Source organism: Lissotriton helveticus, chromosome 2_2, assembly GCF_964261635.1.
Source record: "Lissotriton helveticus chromosome 2_2, aLisHel1.1, whole genome shotgun sequence".
NCBI classification, from domain to species: domain Eukaryota; kingdom Metazoa; phylum Chordata; class Amphibia; order Caudata; family Salamandridae; genus Lissotriton; species Lissotriton helveticus.
In genome coordinates, this window is record NC_136060.1 from 492,106,361 (window position 1) to 492,127,990 (window position 21,630).

General features: G+C 42.6%; 1 protein-coding gene across 1 annotated transcript in view; it reads left to right on the forward strand.

Annotated features, from left to right (window-relative positions):
• The window catches only part of LOC144821564 (dedicator of cytokinesis protein 2-like), a 3,201,295-nt gene that overhangs the window by 1,720,890 nt on the left and 1,458,775 nt on the right, over positions 1-21,630 (forward strand). The window contains exon 28 of the mRNA XM_078678750.1: positions 12,209-12,304. Coding sequence (XP_078534876.1) covers positions 12,209-12,304 — 96 coding nt within the window. The remainder of the gene's footprint in view (positions 1-12,208; positions 12,305-21,630) is intronic.

Genomic DNA, 21,630 nt, shown 5'->3' on the forward strand with positions numbered 1-21,630 from the left:
TCAGCAGTGGATTGCGGGTGCGCGATATATAGTTAGTGCAACTAACTATATATGGAATTTCAATGGTTTTGTGTGAGTAAAATAAGGTTTTTTAAATGCTAATTCCTAACTATATATGGTCTATAACCTATGGTTTTTTCAGTGAATATATATATATATATATATATATATATATATATATATATATATATATATATATATATATATATATAAATATATATATATATATATATATATATATATAAATATATATAGATATATAAATATATATAGATATATAGATGTATAGATATATATATATGGAGATATAGAGATATATATTTATAAGGAGGGTTTACTTTGAGACTGATGTGTCTCTGCACACTCGTTCTCCTATTTTCAGTCATTTTTATTACCCAACTTGAAGCATTTTTTCTAAATTGTTTCTCTCTTTTTCTGAAGACCTTATAATGAGCTCTTTCTCCACCTAGCTCTGAATAGTTTTGCTCATCAACCCTCTTATGATCCGTCGTCTACAAACAACAAATACTAAGAGTCCCATAGAGTTTTTGTATCCCTTGTGCAGTTTCCTCCTAACAAGGGACCTCTGAAGGAGACATTTGACACCTTTCACATGAATTCTACATGCGGGGTGGCACCGTGTCTATTGAGAAGAGTTGCTTTTTCCTCTGGCAAACAAAAAGAAAACTTGAGAGATGTTCACAGTATCCAGGCCTTGAGCCCCTTCACGAGAGAGGCTTCATGGAACTTTTCACCCAGCCTTGCCTAGGATAGTCAGCTACCCATTAAATTAGCTATGTGGGGAATTATTTGTCCTTACCGAGATTACAATGATGATTGTGTCTCCAACCTTAGCTTAGAGCCCCCTCGCTCATCTCTGATGGACCAAACACTGTTCTGAAGTAGGGGGCAGGGAGAGAAGGGACAAGAAGAATATCTGGCCCACAGAAGAGCAAAACCCACTTTGGAAATCAGGTGAAGCAAGGTGACATGTCTGACCTTCCTAAAAAAAGGTGTCAAGGCATTTTGTGATGTAATACTTTTTTTTTTTTAAGTGAACGTTGAACATCTCAGAGGAAATCTATGAACAGTACAGTTTAGGCTTAACATGTCCAATGATATGTTTAGAACTTATTTATTTATTTATTTTTTTATTGAGTTTATTGAGTGCGACAGCTACCCAAGAAGGGTTTCCCGGCGCTGGACAGGCAGAGTGCTCAAAAGTCACCAATTCAGCAGATCACTGGAAAATTATTGGTCGAAAAGCCTGGTCTTAATGGCTTTACGAAAACGGACATAGTTGGTTTCAGTCCGTATGCTCGGGGGTATAGAGTTCCAAAGGGTGGGGCCTAAGTAAGCAAAAGACCTGCCTCCCATTCTAGCAAGTCTGATTCTGGGCACAAAAAAGTAGCCCAGAGAAGAGGTTCAAAGGTTACGTGAGGGAGTGTAGGTATGGACAAGGGATTGAAGGTAACGGGGAGCTGTGCCCGCTTTGATCTTGAACATGTAGCTCAAGGTTTTGAATTTGATACGACTCTCAACCCTGAGCCAATGTAGATCACGGAGGGGTCCTGAAATGTGACTGGATCTGGGGATTTTACACAACAGTCTAGCAGCGGCGTTTTGGACTAGCTGTAGACGTCTAGTCACAGTTTTGTTAGCCCCAAGGTAAAGGACATTTCCGTAGTCCAGCCGAGAAGTAATTAGGGCATGGACCACGGATTTTTGGGTGCCGCTGGGCAACATCCAGATAATTATCTTAAGCCATCGCAGTATTGTGAAGCAGATGGCCGAAACCTTGTTTACCTGATGTTGCATAGTCCAAGCATTGTCAATAGTAAAACCTAGGTTGCGGACAGAAGCGGATGGACGTGGAAGGGTGCCCATCTCAGAAGGCCAGTGTTTGGAGCTCCAAAGATCGTGTTTCAGTAGATTGTGGTTCATCCAGTCGGCAATTTTTCTCAGACCTGACTGCAGGGAGTCGTCGGCGTAGGTAAAAAGAATAAGACCTTCTTGTCCGCTATTTGGGCTAATGGTTTGACGTATAACTTATCCCTATTTATTACTTGGGTGAGCCCACTAACCTTTGTACAAGCCTTGGAGAAAGAACAAGTCCTGACCACTCTGTAAGGAGATTTTCTCACTCATCATGATGCCCCCTGGACTAAAGACCATGAATATCATCCACTCCAGAGCACCCTCCAACCCCTGCCTTCTGCACATCATCCACAGGGGCGCCACTGCCATTGCACCTGAGCTGTGTTGAACTATCAACTGCTCCCTCAAGACAGCCACATTCCCTGACAACTGGAAGTGCGCTGAAGTCAACCCCCTCCGTAAAAAAACTCTGCAGACCCGACAGACCTCAAGAACGTCAGGCCCATATCACTGCTTTCATTTGCAGCCAAAGTCATTGAAAAGACTGCCACCACCTAGCTAACACACTTCATAGAAACCAACAACATCCTAGACACCTCTCAATCCAGATTATGCAGCGACCACAGAACGAGACCGCCCACCTCGCCACCGCCGACGACATCCACGCCCTCCTCGAACAAAGCCATACGGCAGCCGTCATCCTCCTGGACCTATCAGCAGCCTTCAATATTGTCTCCCACCGCACAATAGCCACCAGGCTCCATGACACCGACATCCAGGGAAAGGCCTTAGACTGGCTATGATCATTCCTCTCAAGCAGAACACAGAGAATAAGACTCCTGCCCTCCCTCTGAGAACCGACAGAGATCAGATGCAGAGTACCCCAAGGATCCTCCCTCAGCCCCACACTCTTCAACGTCTACATGGCCTCCCTCGCAGCAATGGTCAGAAACCAAGGGCTCAACATTGTCTCCTATGCTGATGTCACACAGCTCATCTTCTCCCTCACCAAGGAATCTAACATCACCAGACACAATTTCCAAGCAGGGATGAAAGCCGTTGTGCCTGGGATGAGGAACCTTTGCCTGAAACTCAACTTGGAGAAAACTGAAGTCCTCATCCTCGGCTCCAACACCCTCTGCATGGGACAAGACCTGGTGGTGCCCGCCCTCAAAAACTCACCCACTCCTACGAACCATGCACGCAACCTCGGCATCATTCAGGACTCACCATGAATCGCCAGATCAACGCTGTCTCCTCCACATGCTTCAGCACCCTCTGCATACTACGCAAGACTTTCAAGAGGATCCCCCTTACTCAACTCCAAAAAAAACGTTAGTCACACACTCATCACCAGCAGACTGGACTACGGCAATGCCCCCTACTCCGAAATCAACAAAAAACTTCTCGGCAAACTCCAGTCCATCTGGAATGCTGCAGCCAGACTGATCATCGATATTCCACACCACAACCACATCACCCAGCACCTCGGAGACCTCCACTGGCTTCCCGTCAAAAGAAGAATAACTTTGAAGCTGCTCAAACACGCCTACAAGACCCTCCATAATACCAGACCCCAATAGCTCAACAACCAAATCTCCTTCCATGCCACCAAGAGAAACCTCCGCTCAGCCGTCCTCCTCCTACCCACCGTCCCGCGCTTCTACAGGAACAGAGCAGGTGGAGGGTCCTTCTCCCACCTCACAGTCAAGTCCAGGAATGAACTCCCCCTTCACCTCGGATAGAGCAGACACAGCACCAATTCATGAACCTCAAGACCTTGCGCTTCGAATTTCCCCAACTGAGGTGCTCATACCCACCCCCTGTGCCTTCAGACCCTCACAGTGAGGAGTGCGCTCTACAAAACCCTGATTGATTGATTGATTGATTGATGGGTTATTCTTATCCCGCTTCACAGCAATGAATCACACTTTGGATATTCTTATCCTGCACCAGAGCGTTGGAACACACAAGGGGTATACTTATCCTGCCACACAGGGTTGGATCACAAATGGGCTATTCTTATTCTACCCCACAACATTGGATCACACATGGGGTATTTTTATCCTGCTCCACAGGGTTGGATCAAGTCAAAGAGGCTTTATTCGAGTAAAAATTCTCATAAAAGCACATACATACATTTATATATATTAAAACCACATTAAATAAGTACCTCATTTTTGATTGACAATCATTAAAAAAGATAAAATACATAGTTAATACATTATAAATGTTAAAAAAATTACTTAGTAACAGTGATTGCTAGAAAGGGTGCTTGTAGGGGCAAGCTTTTGGCCACAATTCTCTGTCTAATAGACCATGCCCATCCCAGGTACTTGGCGACTGCTATAACTAGGGGCATAAAAGTGCTGGTGCAAATAATTCTCAGAGCCACTAGGCTACTGGTAGTACCTAAGTTTCTACACGCTGGGGCTAGCCAAACTCGTCTTGGAGTGACGTAAGCCCTACAGGAAAATAAGAAATGACCTATGCTTTCTTTTGAGGCTCCACATACAGGCAATCTATATTAGAAGAACTCCACCACCTCCCTGTAAGCGATCTAAGGGGGAGCGCACCAGATCTGATTTGGAGTAGGAGCTTCCTGTCCCCTGGCGTTGTTATACTATCCCAGTAGTCTTCCAGCACAGGATACAATTTGGCTTCCAAGAAACGGCCCGTCATGGAGTCAGCAGCAGTTTTTCTCCAATCTCCCAGGGCCACAAAATTCCAATATAGTCCTTTCAATGCTTTTTTACTCGGAAAGACCTCTCCTAAAGGATTCTCCAATAGGGTTTGGAGACCAAGTTCACAGAGCATGGTTCTCAGTTCTTTTAACCATCCTATTCTATGGAAGATATCTGCTTTTATTACAGCTAGGAACCCCTCCGCATAATGATGTATCTCCGGAGTCGTCCAAAGCCGTCTCCAATATAGACAGGTCGTAGCCTCGACAAATCCCCTACTGCCTTCCTCCCCAAGTCAAGTCTAAGAGGGAGCAATGGGGTACTTTTAGGTAGGCCAGTAACTGCCCTAAAAAAACTTGTTTTCCCATTCCTGCAATGAGTGTAACTTCCCAAAGCCCCACAGTTCTGCCCCATACAGAGCAGACCCTCGGGCCTTGGCCTCGTAAACTTCCAAAACTGGCTTGATTGGCTTGGACTTCGATTTTCTGTGCTCCACCCCCAGTGCACCAGATATTTGTCTATGTCTTAGTGCCGCCATATCAATGTGCTGTGACCATCTCAAATCATCAGTTATGTAAATACCAAGATAGGTAAAACCCTTAACAACCTCTAACAGACAATTGTGGTATTTTTATCCTGCTCCACAGGGTTGGATCACACATGGGGTATCATTATCCTGCCCCACAGCATTGGATTACACATGGGGTATTCTTATTCTGCCCCTCAACACTGGCTCACACATGGGGTATCATTATCCTGCCCCACAGCATTGGATCACACATGGGTATTCTAATCCTGCCCCACAGCATTCTTCCACATATGGGGTATTCTTATCCTGCGCCACAGCGTTGGATCACACATGGGATATACTTGTCCTACCCCACAGCATCAGCTCACACATTGGGTATTCTTAAACTTCCCCACAGCATCGGATACCACATGGGGTATTCTTATCCTGCCCCACAGCATTGGATCACACATGGGTATTCTAATCCTGCCCCACAGCATTGGAGTACACATGGGGTATTCTTATCCTGCCCCACAGCATTGGATCACACCGCACAGCATTGGATCACACATGGGTATTCTTATCCTTCCCCAGAGTATCTTATCACACATGGGTATTCTTATCCCGCGCCACAGCGTTGGATCATACATGGGGTATACTTGTCCTACCCCACAGCATCAGCTCACACATGGGGTATTCTTATCCTTCCCCAGGCATTGGATTACACATGGGGTATTCTTATCCTGTCTCACAGCGTTGGATCACATATGGCGTATTCTTATTGGATTACACATGGGGTATTTTTATCCTTCCCCACAGCATTGGATTACACATGGGGTATTCTTATCCTGCCCCACAGCATTCTTTCACACATGGGGTATTCTTGTCCTACCCCACAGCATCAGCTCACACATTGGGTATTCTTAAACTGCCCCACTACATCGGATACCACATGGGATATTCGCATCCTGTCCCACAGCGTTGGACCACACGTGGGGTATTCTAATCCTGCCCCACAGCGTTGGACCACACATGGGGTGTTCTTATCCTGCCCCACAGCATTGAGCCACACATGGGGTATTCTAATCCTGCCCCACAGCATTGGATCACAAATGGGTCACACATGGGGTATTATGGTTGTCTAGTGTATCAAAGCTCCACCCCCCGCACCAGTGAGTCCATCTCAGTGTGGGTTTCCTGTTGGGAGCTGAATTACTTCACTCCTTTTCTGCTCCATGATGAATGGATGACTTAAGGAATAAATGGACTGATGGAGATCTTTTGTACTCCAGAAGCACTTTCCTTCGCAGAAGGAGAGACGCCTGGTGCCTAAAAAGTATGTGATTTGCTTGTTGCAGTCCCACGCTCAGCTCCTTCAAGTGCTCAATAGCGCCCACCTCTAGATTAGCTGTGACTTCTAGGAGCGCACAATCGGTTCTGGTTGGAACGTTCGGTGATATCAACGTTCTGTGTCTGATCTCAAAAAGAACACTTCTTTCTTGCAAAACCTGAAGGCTTGTATACATGAATTAACTTGATTTTTGTTCCCCTTTGACAGTGACCTCCTCCCAGCGCCGAGCTTTTCTCTCTTTATCGTCCTCCCAATCAGCGCTCCTCATCAGGCCTTTCCTGATTTATTGCCCTTTAATGGACCCGTAGCTGCTTCCTTTATTGCCCTTGAATGACTTTCACCTTTCATATTTCATCGCCTCCATTTTATGAAATGATGCCCTTTAAACCAGCCATTACCTCACTTCCAATTTCAATTTTGTTATTCTGTATAACATTTCCATAATTCCCTCATATTTCAGTATTGGCACTTGAGTGCCACCTTATTTGCATTTTTATTTTTTACTTCATATTTAAGCAGGATTTCTAGTTAAGTCCCCCCATCACTCTGGCCTCGGATGGCTGGCACATTATACACATTGTTGAAGTGGTGGCCACAGAAGTAATTGGGTTGCCAGGGCGCTGAGTCTTTTCTTGTCACAGAGAACTAAGGGATTTGGGGCTAGATGTAGGTAATTGTAATTTACCGATTCGAAAATACCGAATTTTACCGATTCGGTATTTTTGAATCGGTAAATGCAATGTAGATAAAAAGTCGGTAAAAAATACCAAATCGTTAAGATTCGGTATTTACTGATTCGGTAATTGTCATTCATTCCTATGGGCCTGGAGGCCCATAGGAATGAATGTCAATTACCGAATCGGTAAATACCGATTCGGTAAAATAGCGAAAGAGTCAAGGGTGGCAGGGTGTCACTTTGATACCCTGTTGCACCCCTGAATAGTGCCGGTGTGCACATGTGGCACACATACATGCCCTAAGGGCATGTGTGTCTGTCACATGGCACAGGTGTAAATGCACAGATTTGCATTTACAGAGGAATTCCTTATTTACCACCAACTAGTAGTTGGTGGTAAATAACGAATCCTTAAAGCACAAAAGCACTCTTTAGAGTGCTTCCTACATCGCATTTACCGTTTCGGTAAATACCGAATCGGTAAATGATGATTTGGTAAATACCGAATCGGTAAATGATGATTCGGTAAATACCGAATCGGTAAATATAACACCTACGTCTGAAAAGGCTATTTCCGGTCGGTAACGGCCGATTTCGGCCGTTACCGACTGGTAATAGCCTTCCTACATCAGGCCCATAGTCTAATAGGGCTGCCTAAAGTAACACCTTTACATGACTCTTGTTCTTATGTCAAAGTAAAAAAAACAACATAATGAAATCTGTGAATCCTCGTTTTTTACTCCCTGACATCAAGGATAACTCATATGTGCATTATGGCCCATTAATGCCACCTTGGGGTTGTCCTGAACCAATAAATTATGAAGCTGTCGGACTAGTAGTTTCTAAATGTCGTGGGAAATCAGAACCTTAAGGGCCAGATGTAGGTAAATCCCAGATTACCGATTCGGTATTTAAGAACTGGCAATCGGGATTTAGGTAATTTTACCGATTTCATTACCGAATCGGCATGATTCGGTAATTACCGAATTGGTATTTACCGATTCGGTAATTGACATTCATTCCTATGGGCCTGGAGGCCCATAGGAATGAATGTCAATTACCGAATCGGTAAATACCGATTTGGTAATTGGGGGAAACATTGAAGGGTGGCAGGGTTTCACTTTGACACCCTATTGGTAATCTATGAGTCCTTGAATTCCTCAACAATCCAGCATGGCTAGAAGTCCCAGATACATTAAATGAATTAGAATTGGAATCACCAAAAGTATTCATGTCTACATTTGGAACATCTAAAAACACATTTGAAGACTCATCATTTTCAGTACATTTCTTGCCCCTAAGTTTAGATACCCTGCAAAAGTCCCAAACACTGCCATCTTCCACACGAACAGCATTCTTAAATACTTCAATTCTTCACAGGATCAGACCATTTAGACAACCCTTTATGCACAAAAGTACCCTTTTTCAACCTTACTAAGTCTCCAACATGAACAGATATATCACTTAAACTTCTCTTCTTCAACAAATCATCTTTCATTCTTATTTTGTAAGCCTCAACGTTCCTACGAATTTCTTTAAAATCAATTTCAGCAAAATCAGACCATGTCTTATCCTTCTTTTTTAACCACCATGGTACTAATTCTGTACTTGGCTTGTGCCCCCTAAGTAACTCGAAAGGAGATAATTGTGTCACAGCATTGGGAGTTGTTCTATATGAAAGCAACATTGATTGGAGAGATTTATTCCAACATAATACACCTTTAACAGCCAACTGAATGGCCTCCTTAACAACCCTGTTAAACCTCTCAATTTGACCATTCGCTTCCGGGTGGAACACAGCAATTCTTCTATGAATTATACCACACCTTGCCAAATAATTCTCCATTTGTTTACTTACAAACTGCGGCCCATTGTCTGTGACAATTTCCTGAGGAATCCCCTCTCTACAAAAAATCTCATCCAAAAATTGTATTATGACATCAGATGTAACTTCCTTAACCATCTTTATCTCCGGCCACTTCGAAAAATAATCTATGAGAATAATACCAAATGAAAATTGGTGTGGCAGAATGCTAAATGGACCAATAATATCAATTCCCAATTTGTTCCATGGTGAGACAGGTAAATCCACAGGTTGTGGAGAAGCTGACAAGGCTTTAGCTGACTTATCACTATTGTTACACAATTTGCAAAGACGTACCTGATGCTCTACATATGAATCAATCCCAGGCCACCAGAAACTCTCTTTCAAGCGTCTCCTAGTTACAGAAATTCCAAAATGACCTTCATGTGCAACATCAAGAAACAGCTCCTAAGTCCAAAAGGTGGAACAAATTTGTCACCACTTAAAATTATTCCATTCCCTATGGTTAACTCATCTTTAACTTTGTGATAACTCATCAAACTCCCAATGCGCTCTTCCTCACTAGGCCATCCATCCATACTAATATTATAAAGAGAGAGCCCAAACCTTTGAGGCGGGTAATCTCAGTAACCACAGCACCAATCACAACACCCAATACAGCGTTGGAAAGGGCAGTTGCAGCAGAAGGAAATAGGCATATGCAGACGCCCACCATATATTTTTTTTTTTGCAGAGTTTTATATAGCGCGAATTTGACCCGAACTGAATCAGGTATCAGAGCGATTTACATAGCACCAGATACGTTACATGAGGACACACATTCATTTTTGTTAGGCCAACTCCTCTATACATTTAAAAGGTAAAAGAACCGTGCCAGCAAAGTAGTCCCTTGTGGGCGTGTCTGCGTTGTGCTGTGGGCGTGTGGTACGGCCATCACATCGTGGTCTGTGGGCGTCTGCTGGGGGCGTGACAAACGCTGGGGGCATGACAAACGCTGGGGGCATGTGTCCGCCCTTCATGCTATGTGAGTCGTACATACAAGCGCCAATTACGTTGCTGCACAGCATCAAGGGGCACGCTGGGGGCGTGACATGCTGGTGGCGTGAGAAACGCTGGGGGCATGTGTCCGGCCTTCATGCCATGTGAACGCAATTGTGCTGCATCAAGGGGCGCGCTGGGGGCGTGAGAAACGCTGGGGGTGTGTGCTACGTTCCGCCCTTCATGCCACGTGGGTCGTACATTAATCAGAAGATCGTCTGCTGTGGCCGTGTGCTGGGGGCGTGACAAACGCGTTCACCTGGAGGCCTGGTAAGTAACATTACTGCAGCCTCTCCTGCGCGCTGTTACTGAATCTCTCATTCAACGAAAATACACGCACCTGCTACCATCAACCAGGGCTCTAGCCGGGCTCAGGCGGCGGATCAGTACACTAATAACACGCGCCTGATAACATCAACCAGGGCTGCAGCTGGGCCTCAAACGGGAGAACAGGCGCCTGCTAACATCAAACAGGCCTGCATCTGGGCCTCAAGCGGGGGAACACGCAAATGAGCGTATCTGCGGGGACAAAAACTGCAGCCTCTCCTACTCGCTGCCACTCAACTCTCTCATTAAACGGATTTACCCGCGGCTGATAACTCTCTCATTCAACGGCATTACACGCGCCTGCTAACATCAACCAGGGCTGTAGCCGGGCTCAGGCGGCGGATCACTACACCAATTACACGCGCCTGCTAACATCAACCAGGGCTGCAGCTGGGCCTTCTCCGTCCCAAATACTCCACTTCCTTCTTTTTGAACTTGCATTTGTCTGCAGAAAGTGTCAACCCTTTGTCTGATAGAGCTTTAAGTACTTCCATCAAATTGTTATCATGTTCCACCTCATTTTTACCGAAAACCAAAATGTCATCTTGAAATGCTATTGCTCCAGTTAGACCATTCAACATTTCCTTCATCAGTCTTTGGAATACAGCTGCTGCACTAGTCAGACCAAAAGGCATTCTACAAAACCTGTATAACCCTTCTGGCGTTATGAATGCAGTCGGGTCTCTTGATTCTTCATGAAGAACCACTTGGTGATATGCACCTGCGAGATCTAAACATGAGATTACTTGTGCATCGGCCAAGGTTGATACCATCTCATGTAGATTAGGCAGTGGATGAGAATCTACACAAATTGCATTATATAAACTGCGCAAGTCAATGCATAAACGAAGGTCTCCTCCAGATTTAACTGAAATCACTACTGGCGAAACCCAAGGGGATGACTCTATAGGTTCGATTATTATTTTTTTACACATTTCATCAAGCATTTCCTTCAGCCTATTCCTGTAAGACAGGGGGACATTTCTAACTCTATGTCTAACAGGTAAGGCATTGGCATGTAGTTTTATGCGATGTCCAAACCCTTTATATTGACCAAGGTTGTCACAAAATAACATAGGATATTTCTTCTCAATTCCTCGAGCAAAAGAAGAGTCAACTTCTGAACATTGAGCACCTCTTCCTGGGCCTTCAAGGCACACACTGCAGCTGAATTATCTAATTGGACAAGACCCCTCTTCTGACGGCTCAACTAAAAGTCAAACGAGGTGTTTGGCGTTTGTAACTTACACAACATATTTCAGGGTGTAAAACACATACTGTGCAAGGTTTTTAAACAGTCTCCCATTGGCCTGATTCAAAATATTCCAGCTAGTCAGTCACAAAAACATGTGGGAGGCATGCACAAAGATGCACTTTCCTACAAAGACCATGTGTGCCTTAACCAAGTAGCAATTCAGATCTCCAAATGAGAATCTATAGTATTCACATAGGGGCTGATTTAGGACCTTTACAGATGTGTTACTCTGTTGGCCAGATATCCCGTCCTCTGAAATATAAATCTCATTATATCCCACGGGATTCATATGTCGATGGACAGGATATCCGTCACCGTTGTGACAGAGTAACTCGTCCGCCAAAATCTCAATCAGGCCCTTAGTCTTATTTCTCCGATATTTAGTGAATTTGTCCAATATTTAAAGAACTTGTCCGATATTTAGTGAACTTGTCCGTGAATTGGCCTGTACAGCCAATCATCCCTTCAATTCTGGAATCCAACCGATCTTTCTGCTGAAGGTTGGGCGGGGATGCCAGCGGTCTAACAATCTCAAAGCCCATTTGAGAATTCTCACATTTTTTATGATGAACATGCTTCCTTGAACACGGTAGGTTCTTGAGGTTTAGATATTTCCATCTTTGCACAATTTCCTCCTTCCAAAACCTGTGCCTCTCTTTCTTGCAGGCAAAAGCCAAGGAGCACGTTCAAATCATCCTGGATAAATTGTTGCGTGTCGTCAACCGCAGAGTGATGATCCTGGGGAGCGAGCACGAACTAACTGTGAGTCCTCTCTTTATTTCTGTTTTACTTGGTACTTGCTCTTGATATTTTAGAGACACAATCATGGTGTCAATTGCTTTCCATATATTTGGCATTCTTTATGAGTTGCTTCATTTTTCCTTTTAATGTTTTTTGTAAATTTTTCTAGTTTCACTTTTATTTACTTTTTGGTGATTATTGATGCCTTCCTTGGTTTACTTTAAACAATATTTATATATATATTGATGATGAGGATGATTCCTTGGTTTACTCTCATTGTTCTGGTAGCTTACAGTGGTTCTACTTTGTGTATATAAAGAATCTTTCTTTATAAAGCTGTGCTTGTCATTTAGTATGGAGGATAAAAGTAAGACCTCTGTTCAGTGCAATCAGAGCTGGATCAGAAGGAGTGACATTGAAGTCAAACCCTTTGCTGCAGACCTCACCTGACAATCAGATAAGGAAACTCAACCACTGGATGCAAGACTAGTGATGAGATGCATCAGTTCAAACATTTTCAAAGCTGCATTCAGATTACACATGAAAAGATCACACAGCAAATTTGCACAGCACATGTGTTAGAACTCCTATTGAGAGGCACTTCACATCAGATGAACATTATAATTGAAGGTTCTCATCAATTGTCAGTGTTTCTGATACAGATGTTCAGTTTCAGAAATTGGTTTATTGATGTGGAAGGGTGGTAGCCCTGCCAACTTCATAAACACACCCTGGTTAGGCTCAAAGACCATTATGAGGACATCTCTGCTCAAGCCCTGGAACAAGCTGCAGGAAATTCCCAGAGAAGTGCATCTTTAGAGTAAGAAGTGCATGCAATGTTAAAGACAAGAATAAAACAGAATATTATTCCCAAAGCAATTTAGAAAAATAGGGAATCTTTAATACACAAAAGGCACTTGGAAAATACAACGAGCCAATGTAACATGCCCATTCCTGGGTGGCCCGAACCTAAGCATGAAGTCAGGCCAACCACACAGACGTGTAGGTAGGTAAGCCAAGCAGGTCAAACTGGTCAAAGTTTTTACCTTGGGACTTAGTCTACCTTATAGAGTTCAAAGTCTACCAGAGGGACAAGCTTCAAAGCTGAAGCTTATGAGGCCCCCTGAAGGGTGTTACAGTGTCACCGTTGAGCTCCCACTGAAGCTGTTCATTTTGATGCCAAAAGCTCCAAGCATGACAAAGCTGGATTTTGTAAGTGCCAAGGCCCCTTGGCCTCTAGGATAGGGTCTCAGAAGCAAAGACAAGTGCAAAATCAGATCTAAACAGATTATTTTCTCAAGCAGCATAAAGCACATTTTCTTCAAGTTAATTTTTCAGTAAAGGTATTAAAATCTACTTTCCCCCATTAATTAAAATTTGTTTAAACTAAGTAAAAAATAACCTGTAAATGATGCTCTAGCATCTTCCCAAATGGAGATATGAATTAATACTTTTATCCATAGCTAGGCTAGTTTATAAAAATACAACTTTACCTACACAGTAAAAAATAGTTTGTGGACAAATATACACTGTGAGGGCATACCCTTCCCAATGTGCAGTAAGACATTTGTTATATATTAGGCACCCACCCTGTGGGCTTATTAGGCACACTTTTGGGGGACTTAGCTAATATATCAATCAATCAAAGGCGTGTAAAACGTGACTATTGACCGTAAGGTTCTACATCCCATGTGCGCTTCTCCTGGCAGGTTTTGTCGCAGTGCTTTCACGCTGCGTCCCAGCCAGGGCGCAGGGATGCTCCCTGAAGCCAGATAATTCTGTTATGTGTGCAGGTGGCTTAAATAGCTTCTGCATCTCAGATATAGCATCTAATTTTAATGCAATTTCCACCAACCCACATTGGCCCTACCGGACAGTTATATGAATCAATTGGGTGACACCAGTTCTAAAGCACAGTTTTAGGGACAGAGCGAGCACACTGTGGTACTGATTAGCAGAGTCACAGTGCACAGAGCCCTAATACCAACACAATATGGTCTGTAAAAAGGCAAACAATCCGAGGTGACCATGCAGAAAAGAACTGTCTTAAGTTGGCACATGCTTTCTCCATCACAAATGTTAAAAAGTTAGTGTATTAATTACAATATGGTATTTCTATAGAGTGAATTTAGCCAAAAAGCAGCGGGTTGCTGTTCATAATATTATAATAACCATGGGTGTCATTGTTGAGATATAAGCATTTAAATTAAAATTAAATTAACCATTTAAATTATGTTTTAAAAAATGGAACATAGAAACCTATTGGGAATAGAACAACACAAAACAGACACACAACATCCTGTTATTCAGTCTCACACATTCTATATTTATTTCTTAGTTTGTTAGCAGTGTAGATCTTCAGAGTCAGTACTTCTTAGAATACATAACACAAGTACCACAACACTCAAAAGGCACTTAAAACCCATATTGTGCAGTTAGATCTACCTCCTCATTGGTATATCTGCCCCACTGATGAGGAAGTGCCAGAGGCTCAAATGTATGCAGGGTGACCACAAAACCTTCAGAGTTGGAAAGAGCCTTGAATAACAGTTTACAATGATCTCATGTCTGGATCACAAACTACAATGGATGTGGGAGAGGAAACCTTTCATGAAAGGAGACAAAATTGAGATGATTGGAGGACCCCAGCCAGATCTACTCCTTTTATCTCCCACCCAGGTCTTTGCACCCTCCATCTTGTTTGAAGATAAAGGGGTCGTCTGAGAGGCCACGCTCTCCTTCTTGTCTCATGTCAATGCAGTGATTCAAGAGTCAGGGGGGGAACTAGTCTTCTTATGAAAGATCCCCGTCTCCTCCAAACGGATCATCGCACTTTCTGATACACGCACTTTCGTAAGTTACTAAAAACCTGGTTGTTTAATCAGTAATTCCTTTTCCGCTCCTTCTCTGGCTTGGCACCGGGAAACCCTTTTTGGGTATCTGTCGCGCCCGATATAAATTTCAATAACATAACAACATCATCAAGTGGATCCCACAAAAGCATTGGTCCCGGCACGTCTACACAATTGGAAGGCCCTTTATATCAATCGAGTATCAATCAATCAATCAGGTAACTGTAAGCGTGCTACTCACCTGTGAGGGTTTCAAGGCGCTGGGTTAATTAAGACACTCATTCGCGAAACCCGGAAGTTAAAATGCGCCTCTACCTTTGCACATTGGAGTACATCAGACCCCACTGGAGGTGCCCCGCTGGCTCCAGATTGAAGCAAGATTCAACTTGATGCCCTTGGGCTAAGTTGCGCGGTAAAAGACTCCCTTCATTCATTCATTCAAGTTCAAGTTCCTCTGAGTGTCTCTTTAAGCCCACCAGAGAAAGCCTGAGAAAGCCTCTGCTCTCTTGCCCCCCACAATGCACCAGCAGGAAGGATTGCTCAATGGCTCCAAACAGAATCACCCAATAAAGCTGCAAAATGCTGAGATAGGGTGGCAGGACCTTAGAGCCTAAGCAAACTAGGTCCAACTAACTACGACCAACACATGATTGCCAAGACGCTCTCAGGAATTAAACCTAACAACCACTACCAAGACCCTCTGCCTGCAAAATGCGTAAAAGAAATCAATCACATCCTGATTCCAATATGGACCGAAATAATAAATGCGTCACTATCACAAGGGATCCTTCCCGACTGCCTAAAAACAGGTCAAGTCGTTCCCATAATCAAAAAACCAACAGCGGATGCATCAGATCCAAATAACTTTCGCCCAGTGACCAACATCCCTTTACTGGCCAAGTTGACTGAGAAATGTGTGCAGAATCAACTGAGCCAACACATCACCAAATTCTCCTTGTTAGATGAATGCCAATCAGGATTCAGAGCAGGGCACAGCACGGAAACAGCGATTCTCCACATTACTGATGACGCGTTACAGGCCCTTGACCAAAATCAAGCATGCTTACTGATTCTCCTAGACCTGTCATCGGCATTTGATACGGTAAATCATGAAGCATTACTGACCAGACTACGGGACAGGATGGGAATATCGGGAATTGTGCTGAAATGGTTCGATTCCTTTTTACAGAACAGAACGCAGCACTTCCTGGTTAACCAATCAATCTCACCTCCTTGCCCTATCTCAATTGGAGTCCCTCAAGGATCGACACTATCCCCAGATCTGTTTAACCTATACGTCGAACCACTCACAGAAATTCTCCAAAAATCTCAAATATCCTATCACATGTATGCGGACGACACGCAAATATACTTGAAGGTCGGATCCATAAAAGAATTGGAATTAATGAATGAGACACTAAAAATGGCACTTCAATGGTTAACTGCAAACCACCTGAAGCTGAATGCACATAAAACAGAGTTCCTATTAATTTCTCCACCAAGGAGCAATACAGAAATAAAGGAATGGATGAAAATTATGACCGCGCTAAACTGCACCCCAACCCTCGTCAACTCAGCAAAATCTCTACGAATCACCTTAGATGAGAATCTAGACATGAAAGCCCACATTAACACAATGGCGAAAAGTGCCCGATTTCACTTGAACTACTTAAGAAAATTGAAACCATTCATCACAGAATCAGACCTCAAATTGGCAATCCAATCCTTAGTTATCTCGAGGATTGAATATGGTTGCACTACCTTGGCTGGATTACCAAAAATGTCCACAGCACCATTGAAAGCTTGCCTTAACGCTGCAGCAAGACTCATCACCGGAACCAGGAAATATGACCATATATCTCCGCACCTGAAAGCACTAAACTGGTTACCATACGAAGCAAGAATCCAAATGAAGATAGCATGTATCACACACAAAGCATTACATGACAACACCCCAAGATATCTAGCAAAGAAAATTCAGTTGTCCGGTGGCAACCGACCAGCTAGGAGTGCTGAGGAGCTGCTATTACGGCCAGCCTTCTTCCGTAAGAAGAAAACTTATGACAGAGCGTTCTCAGGAGCGGCCCCCAGAATATGGAACTCACTCCCCCCAAACATCAGGAAGATCCAGAATCTGGTAACATTCAAACGAGAAGTGAAGAGCCTGCTGATGAATAGATACATTACTTAATGAAGAACACTGATCCTGGCCCTGTTATACTACTGCCTTAGTACAGAACATGTACACCATTATAATGGGAGGCTTCTGCAATATTATAATGGAATACGTATCCTATGATGTTTTTGATTGAACATGAGAACAACATCCTTCATGAACCTATACCGAACTACCTCATAGTTGTTATATATACATGTCGTTGTTATTAATTTAATCATACCATATTTACTTGCGCTAACATAACATGTGTTATGAATATTTATATCATCTACCTCACTGCGGCTGCTTGTTAACTGCTTATATATATGTTAACCCTTTTCCTTTTCATATTTTCATGTTAAGCGCTCTGATACCCACGGGTCTTGTTCGCGCTATACAAAACTTTATAATAAATAAATAAATAAATAAATAGGTGAGACCCAGGAAACAATTGAACACTGAGATTTGCACATTTTCCTGCAACTAAAGAAGATCAGACCACGCTTACTTCGCCAATCATACGCTAACAGTGTACATAAACAACTGAAGCACACAGTGTGTTCATGACTGCAATGGAAAAAGGACAAGCGTGAAACTCCTAAGTAACTTACAGGTTATACCCACTTAATCATAAAATCCACACAGTTGCAACAGATTTTTCTAACTCTGCTAGCAGTAGATGTCTTCTGCCTTTAGGCCAGCAGACCAGATTTCAGAGCCAGCTCCTGAAAACAAATCAATTAATATAAATGTGATTGCTTAAAAGGAACTGGCCTATTTTATTTAGAGAAACCAAAAGAATGGTGAAAAAAGAAAGTGTTTCAAGCGTGCATTGCAGGAGATTTAAAACCTGATTCTCATTCTGAATTTAGTGAAGACAATCTAGACTGCTTATGCCTTATTTGACCAAAGCACTCCTGAACATTTAGTGCAACCTGCAGCTGATCAGTTCTCCCCTGTCCTTTCATCATTAGAGTCAGGGGCAGGACAGGGTCTTTCAGGGGAAGCATGCAAGCTATGGAACCATACAGCCCTTTCAAGGTGGGTCTCCATACACTCATTTAAATTTGTGAAGATACCTTGCTCCAAGATCCCAGTCTCATGGAGGAGACATCTGGGTGATTACATTTGATCATGCAAATAGATCTTTAAATATTGTTTGTGGTGACACACGTGAACCCTGGCTGTGTATGCACTTTTATAAGATCCTGAACTTGTCTCTATGCATGCAACACGAATCCTACAAAATGCTGCTAGCGTGCGATTTTAAGCATTCAGCGTTCACCCCAAATATACGATGGCGCCAAATCTCACTGCGTCGATGTAAGCCCTTGGAATTAAAGCCCTCGCATAAATAGGGGGTAACATGCCAGATGTAGGTAATCCAGATTTACAGATTCTAAAATACCGAATTTTACCGATTCGGTATTTTAGAATCAAAAATGGGATGTAGGTATAAATTTTACCGAATCAGTAAGATTCGGTAAATACCGAATCGTATTTACCGATTCAGTAATTCCCATTCCTTCCTATGGGCCTGGAGGCCCATAGGAAGGAATGGGAATTACCGAATCGGTAAAAGGGGGAACACATTCAAGGGTTGTTGCACCCCTGAATAGTGCATGGGTGCACATGTGGTACACATACATGCCCTAAGGGCATGTATGTCTGCCACATGGCACAGTTATAAATTGAAAAAAATTGCTTTTTTTTAGGGTTTTCGATAGTTACCACCAACTTGTAGTTGGTGGTAAATAACAAATCCTGAAATGGGAAAAGCACTCACTTGAGTGCTCCCTACATTAAGGATTCGGTGATTTACCGAATCGGTATTTTAAGAATTCGGTAATTTACCGATTCCTTAAAATACTGATTCGGTAAATTACCGAATCCTTCAATTTGGCCTCCTACATCTGAAAAGCCTAAATTCCGAAAAGCCGAAATTCGGTCATTTCGGCCGCTACCGACCGGTATTAGGCTACCTACATCTGGCACCTAATCTTTACACACTCCACTCTATCAAACGCATCGGCTTCATCTCAACCAGGATTTGCATAGTCAGGCATCACATGGTATCTGGAAAACATGTCACACACCCAAACCAGACCCTTCTGTAGGGTGTCACACTTAGGCAACAGCCCAGGCTGATTCTGCAGAAACACATTAACTATGGTCAAATATTCAACATATTGTCATAGTGACTGACTCTGATGTCAGCTCGTCTGGGGACCCTGCCAGCAGGTGGCAAATGAAACCTGTTCCGGTTGCATTGAATGGGGCGTGGCCTGTTTCAGACATTCCATATCACCACAGAGGTTATCGACATTTTTAGGATTTTTGGAGTATACTTTTCCTTTCACTATGTTATTTTGTATAACTTTCTGAGCTGTCTGCTTAATTTGTGCAGGTTCCTAAGATACATCCCTTGTCTGTTTTGACATGTGGTGGCTTTTATTTCACGTCGTCTTGGTTGCTAGGCTCCTGGGTTGTTATTTTTTCATATTTACTGCCCTGTGTGTTGTGATTTTGATTTCCTTAAGTTCAATACATCTATAACTACTGGTAGATGATTTGGTGAGTGAATAGAACAAAGTTAGTTACGTAAACAGTAACTAATTTATGGAGGTTATTAGAAACACACAGGAAAATATTGCAACAATTGACACATATCAGTGGCTGAGGGAGGGGTGTCTGCCTTCAACATTTATCCTGCTTATTTTCAACCCCTGTTCCCAATTCAAGGTCGGTTCATATTAAATTCAGCTATCACGGCTGAAGTTCAGTATTGGCGGGCGTTGGTAGGATTGTTTATTTATGAGACTACATCTGTACACAGTGAAATGAAAAGCATTTATTATTTGAATTGGAATAATCTTTTCTGTAGTGAAACTAATGAGAAATCTGTGAATTCATGAGGACTCCATACAAAATGTTGTTTTTTCCCAAGATCATTTGCATATAATATTTCAAATTTCATCAAGCTATTCCTATTATGATTACATGAGAATAAAGCAATTCTCGAAAATGTGCGAATAAGCATATATAAAAAATGTTGAGCTTCATATTAAAACACCCACACTCCTATTTGTCATTGTATCTTAAACTCAACACCCCGAGTGACTACTGCTCAGGAAATCGTTTTCTTAAGGCGCACACTTTTGGGTTCTCAAAACGTCTTATAGATTGGATTTGATGTATTGAAAATGTTGTCTGTCTGTTAACTTACAAACTTTCCTTCTGTGATCCCAGCTTTATGTTTATTGATGATTGTCCTGGAATCGATAAGTTTAAGTTTAAGCTCTAATAGGAAAATGTTCATTGCATGGTTGTATTAATGTGACAAAACATGTTTAGCTCCAGAATCAGCATTCCATTTCTATGCTGTGTCTGAAATAGTCTAAATTAAAATTTGCCTGACCCATTTGCCTGACGAATCAATACACTTGTGATATTTCATGTGCTTTTTTTTTTAAAGGGTTTTGTACTGGAATATTGAGTACTAAATATTGTCTGGCAAAACTATTGTGTCCTAATTATTAATCATATTATCGCCCATTGTAGTTCATAATAGAAAATCTACACCCAACTGGAAGATGTTTTGCAAGTGACATTTAGAACACAGTATTTATCTTTTCTGACACACAAAAAGGCCTGCACCTCTGTGCACAGGCGGGTCATGGTGCCTTTGTACAATAACATACCATTTTGGGTGTTGGGAGAATGGAAGCGTGCAGAGGAGAAGGTTTGTCGTGAAAGGCTAGATGACCATTGGTCAGAATATGTTTCAGATACCCTACATTAGTAATCCTTCAGGACTCCTGGTTGGAGACCCCAGACCCTCTCACGCGGGGCTTCTACGCGGTGTCTAGGTTTGGGCACCCTTGAGTTCAGAATGGTTTGATCATGACTCTCATTTTGGATAAGAACAGGTTTAGGAATAACTGCCCGCCATTAAAGGGGGTGGAAAATAATCCATACACAGGGACCACTTTTGTCAACAATGTTTAATTCTGAGTGGAAAATAATCCACTTTTTCTCAGATTAATGAAAATTGAATCCCAGCAAGTTTAAATAAACAGATACTCAAAGTGTAACATTTGGTGAAAGGATTTTTTGTCCTGCGTAACTATACTTTAATATGTCCAGTATGCTTATTTATTACATATTCTCCTACAAGAGGAACTATATGTTCAATGTTTATGCTGAGTGTTAAGGGGGGGTGGATTTGGTAACATTAAAGAGCATTTCTTAGGCAATGTGACAACATTCAAACTAGCTTAGATGAAAATGCGTAAGGTAAGGCGGCGCTTTGTCAAGTTATCAAAAACACCAGGCTC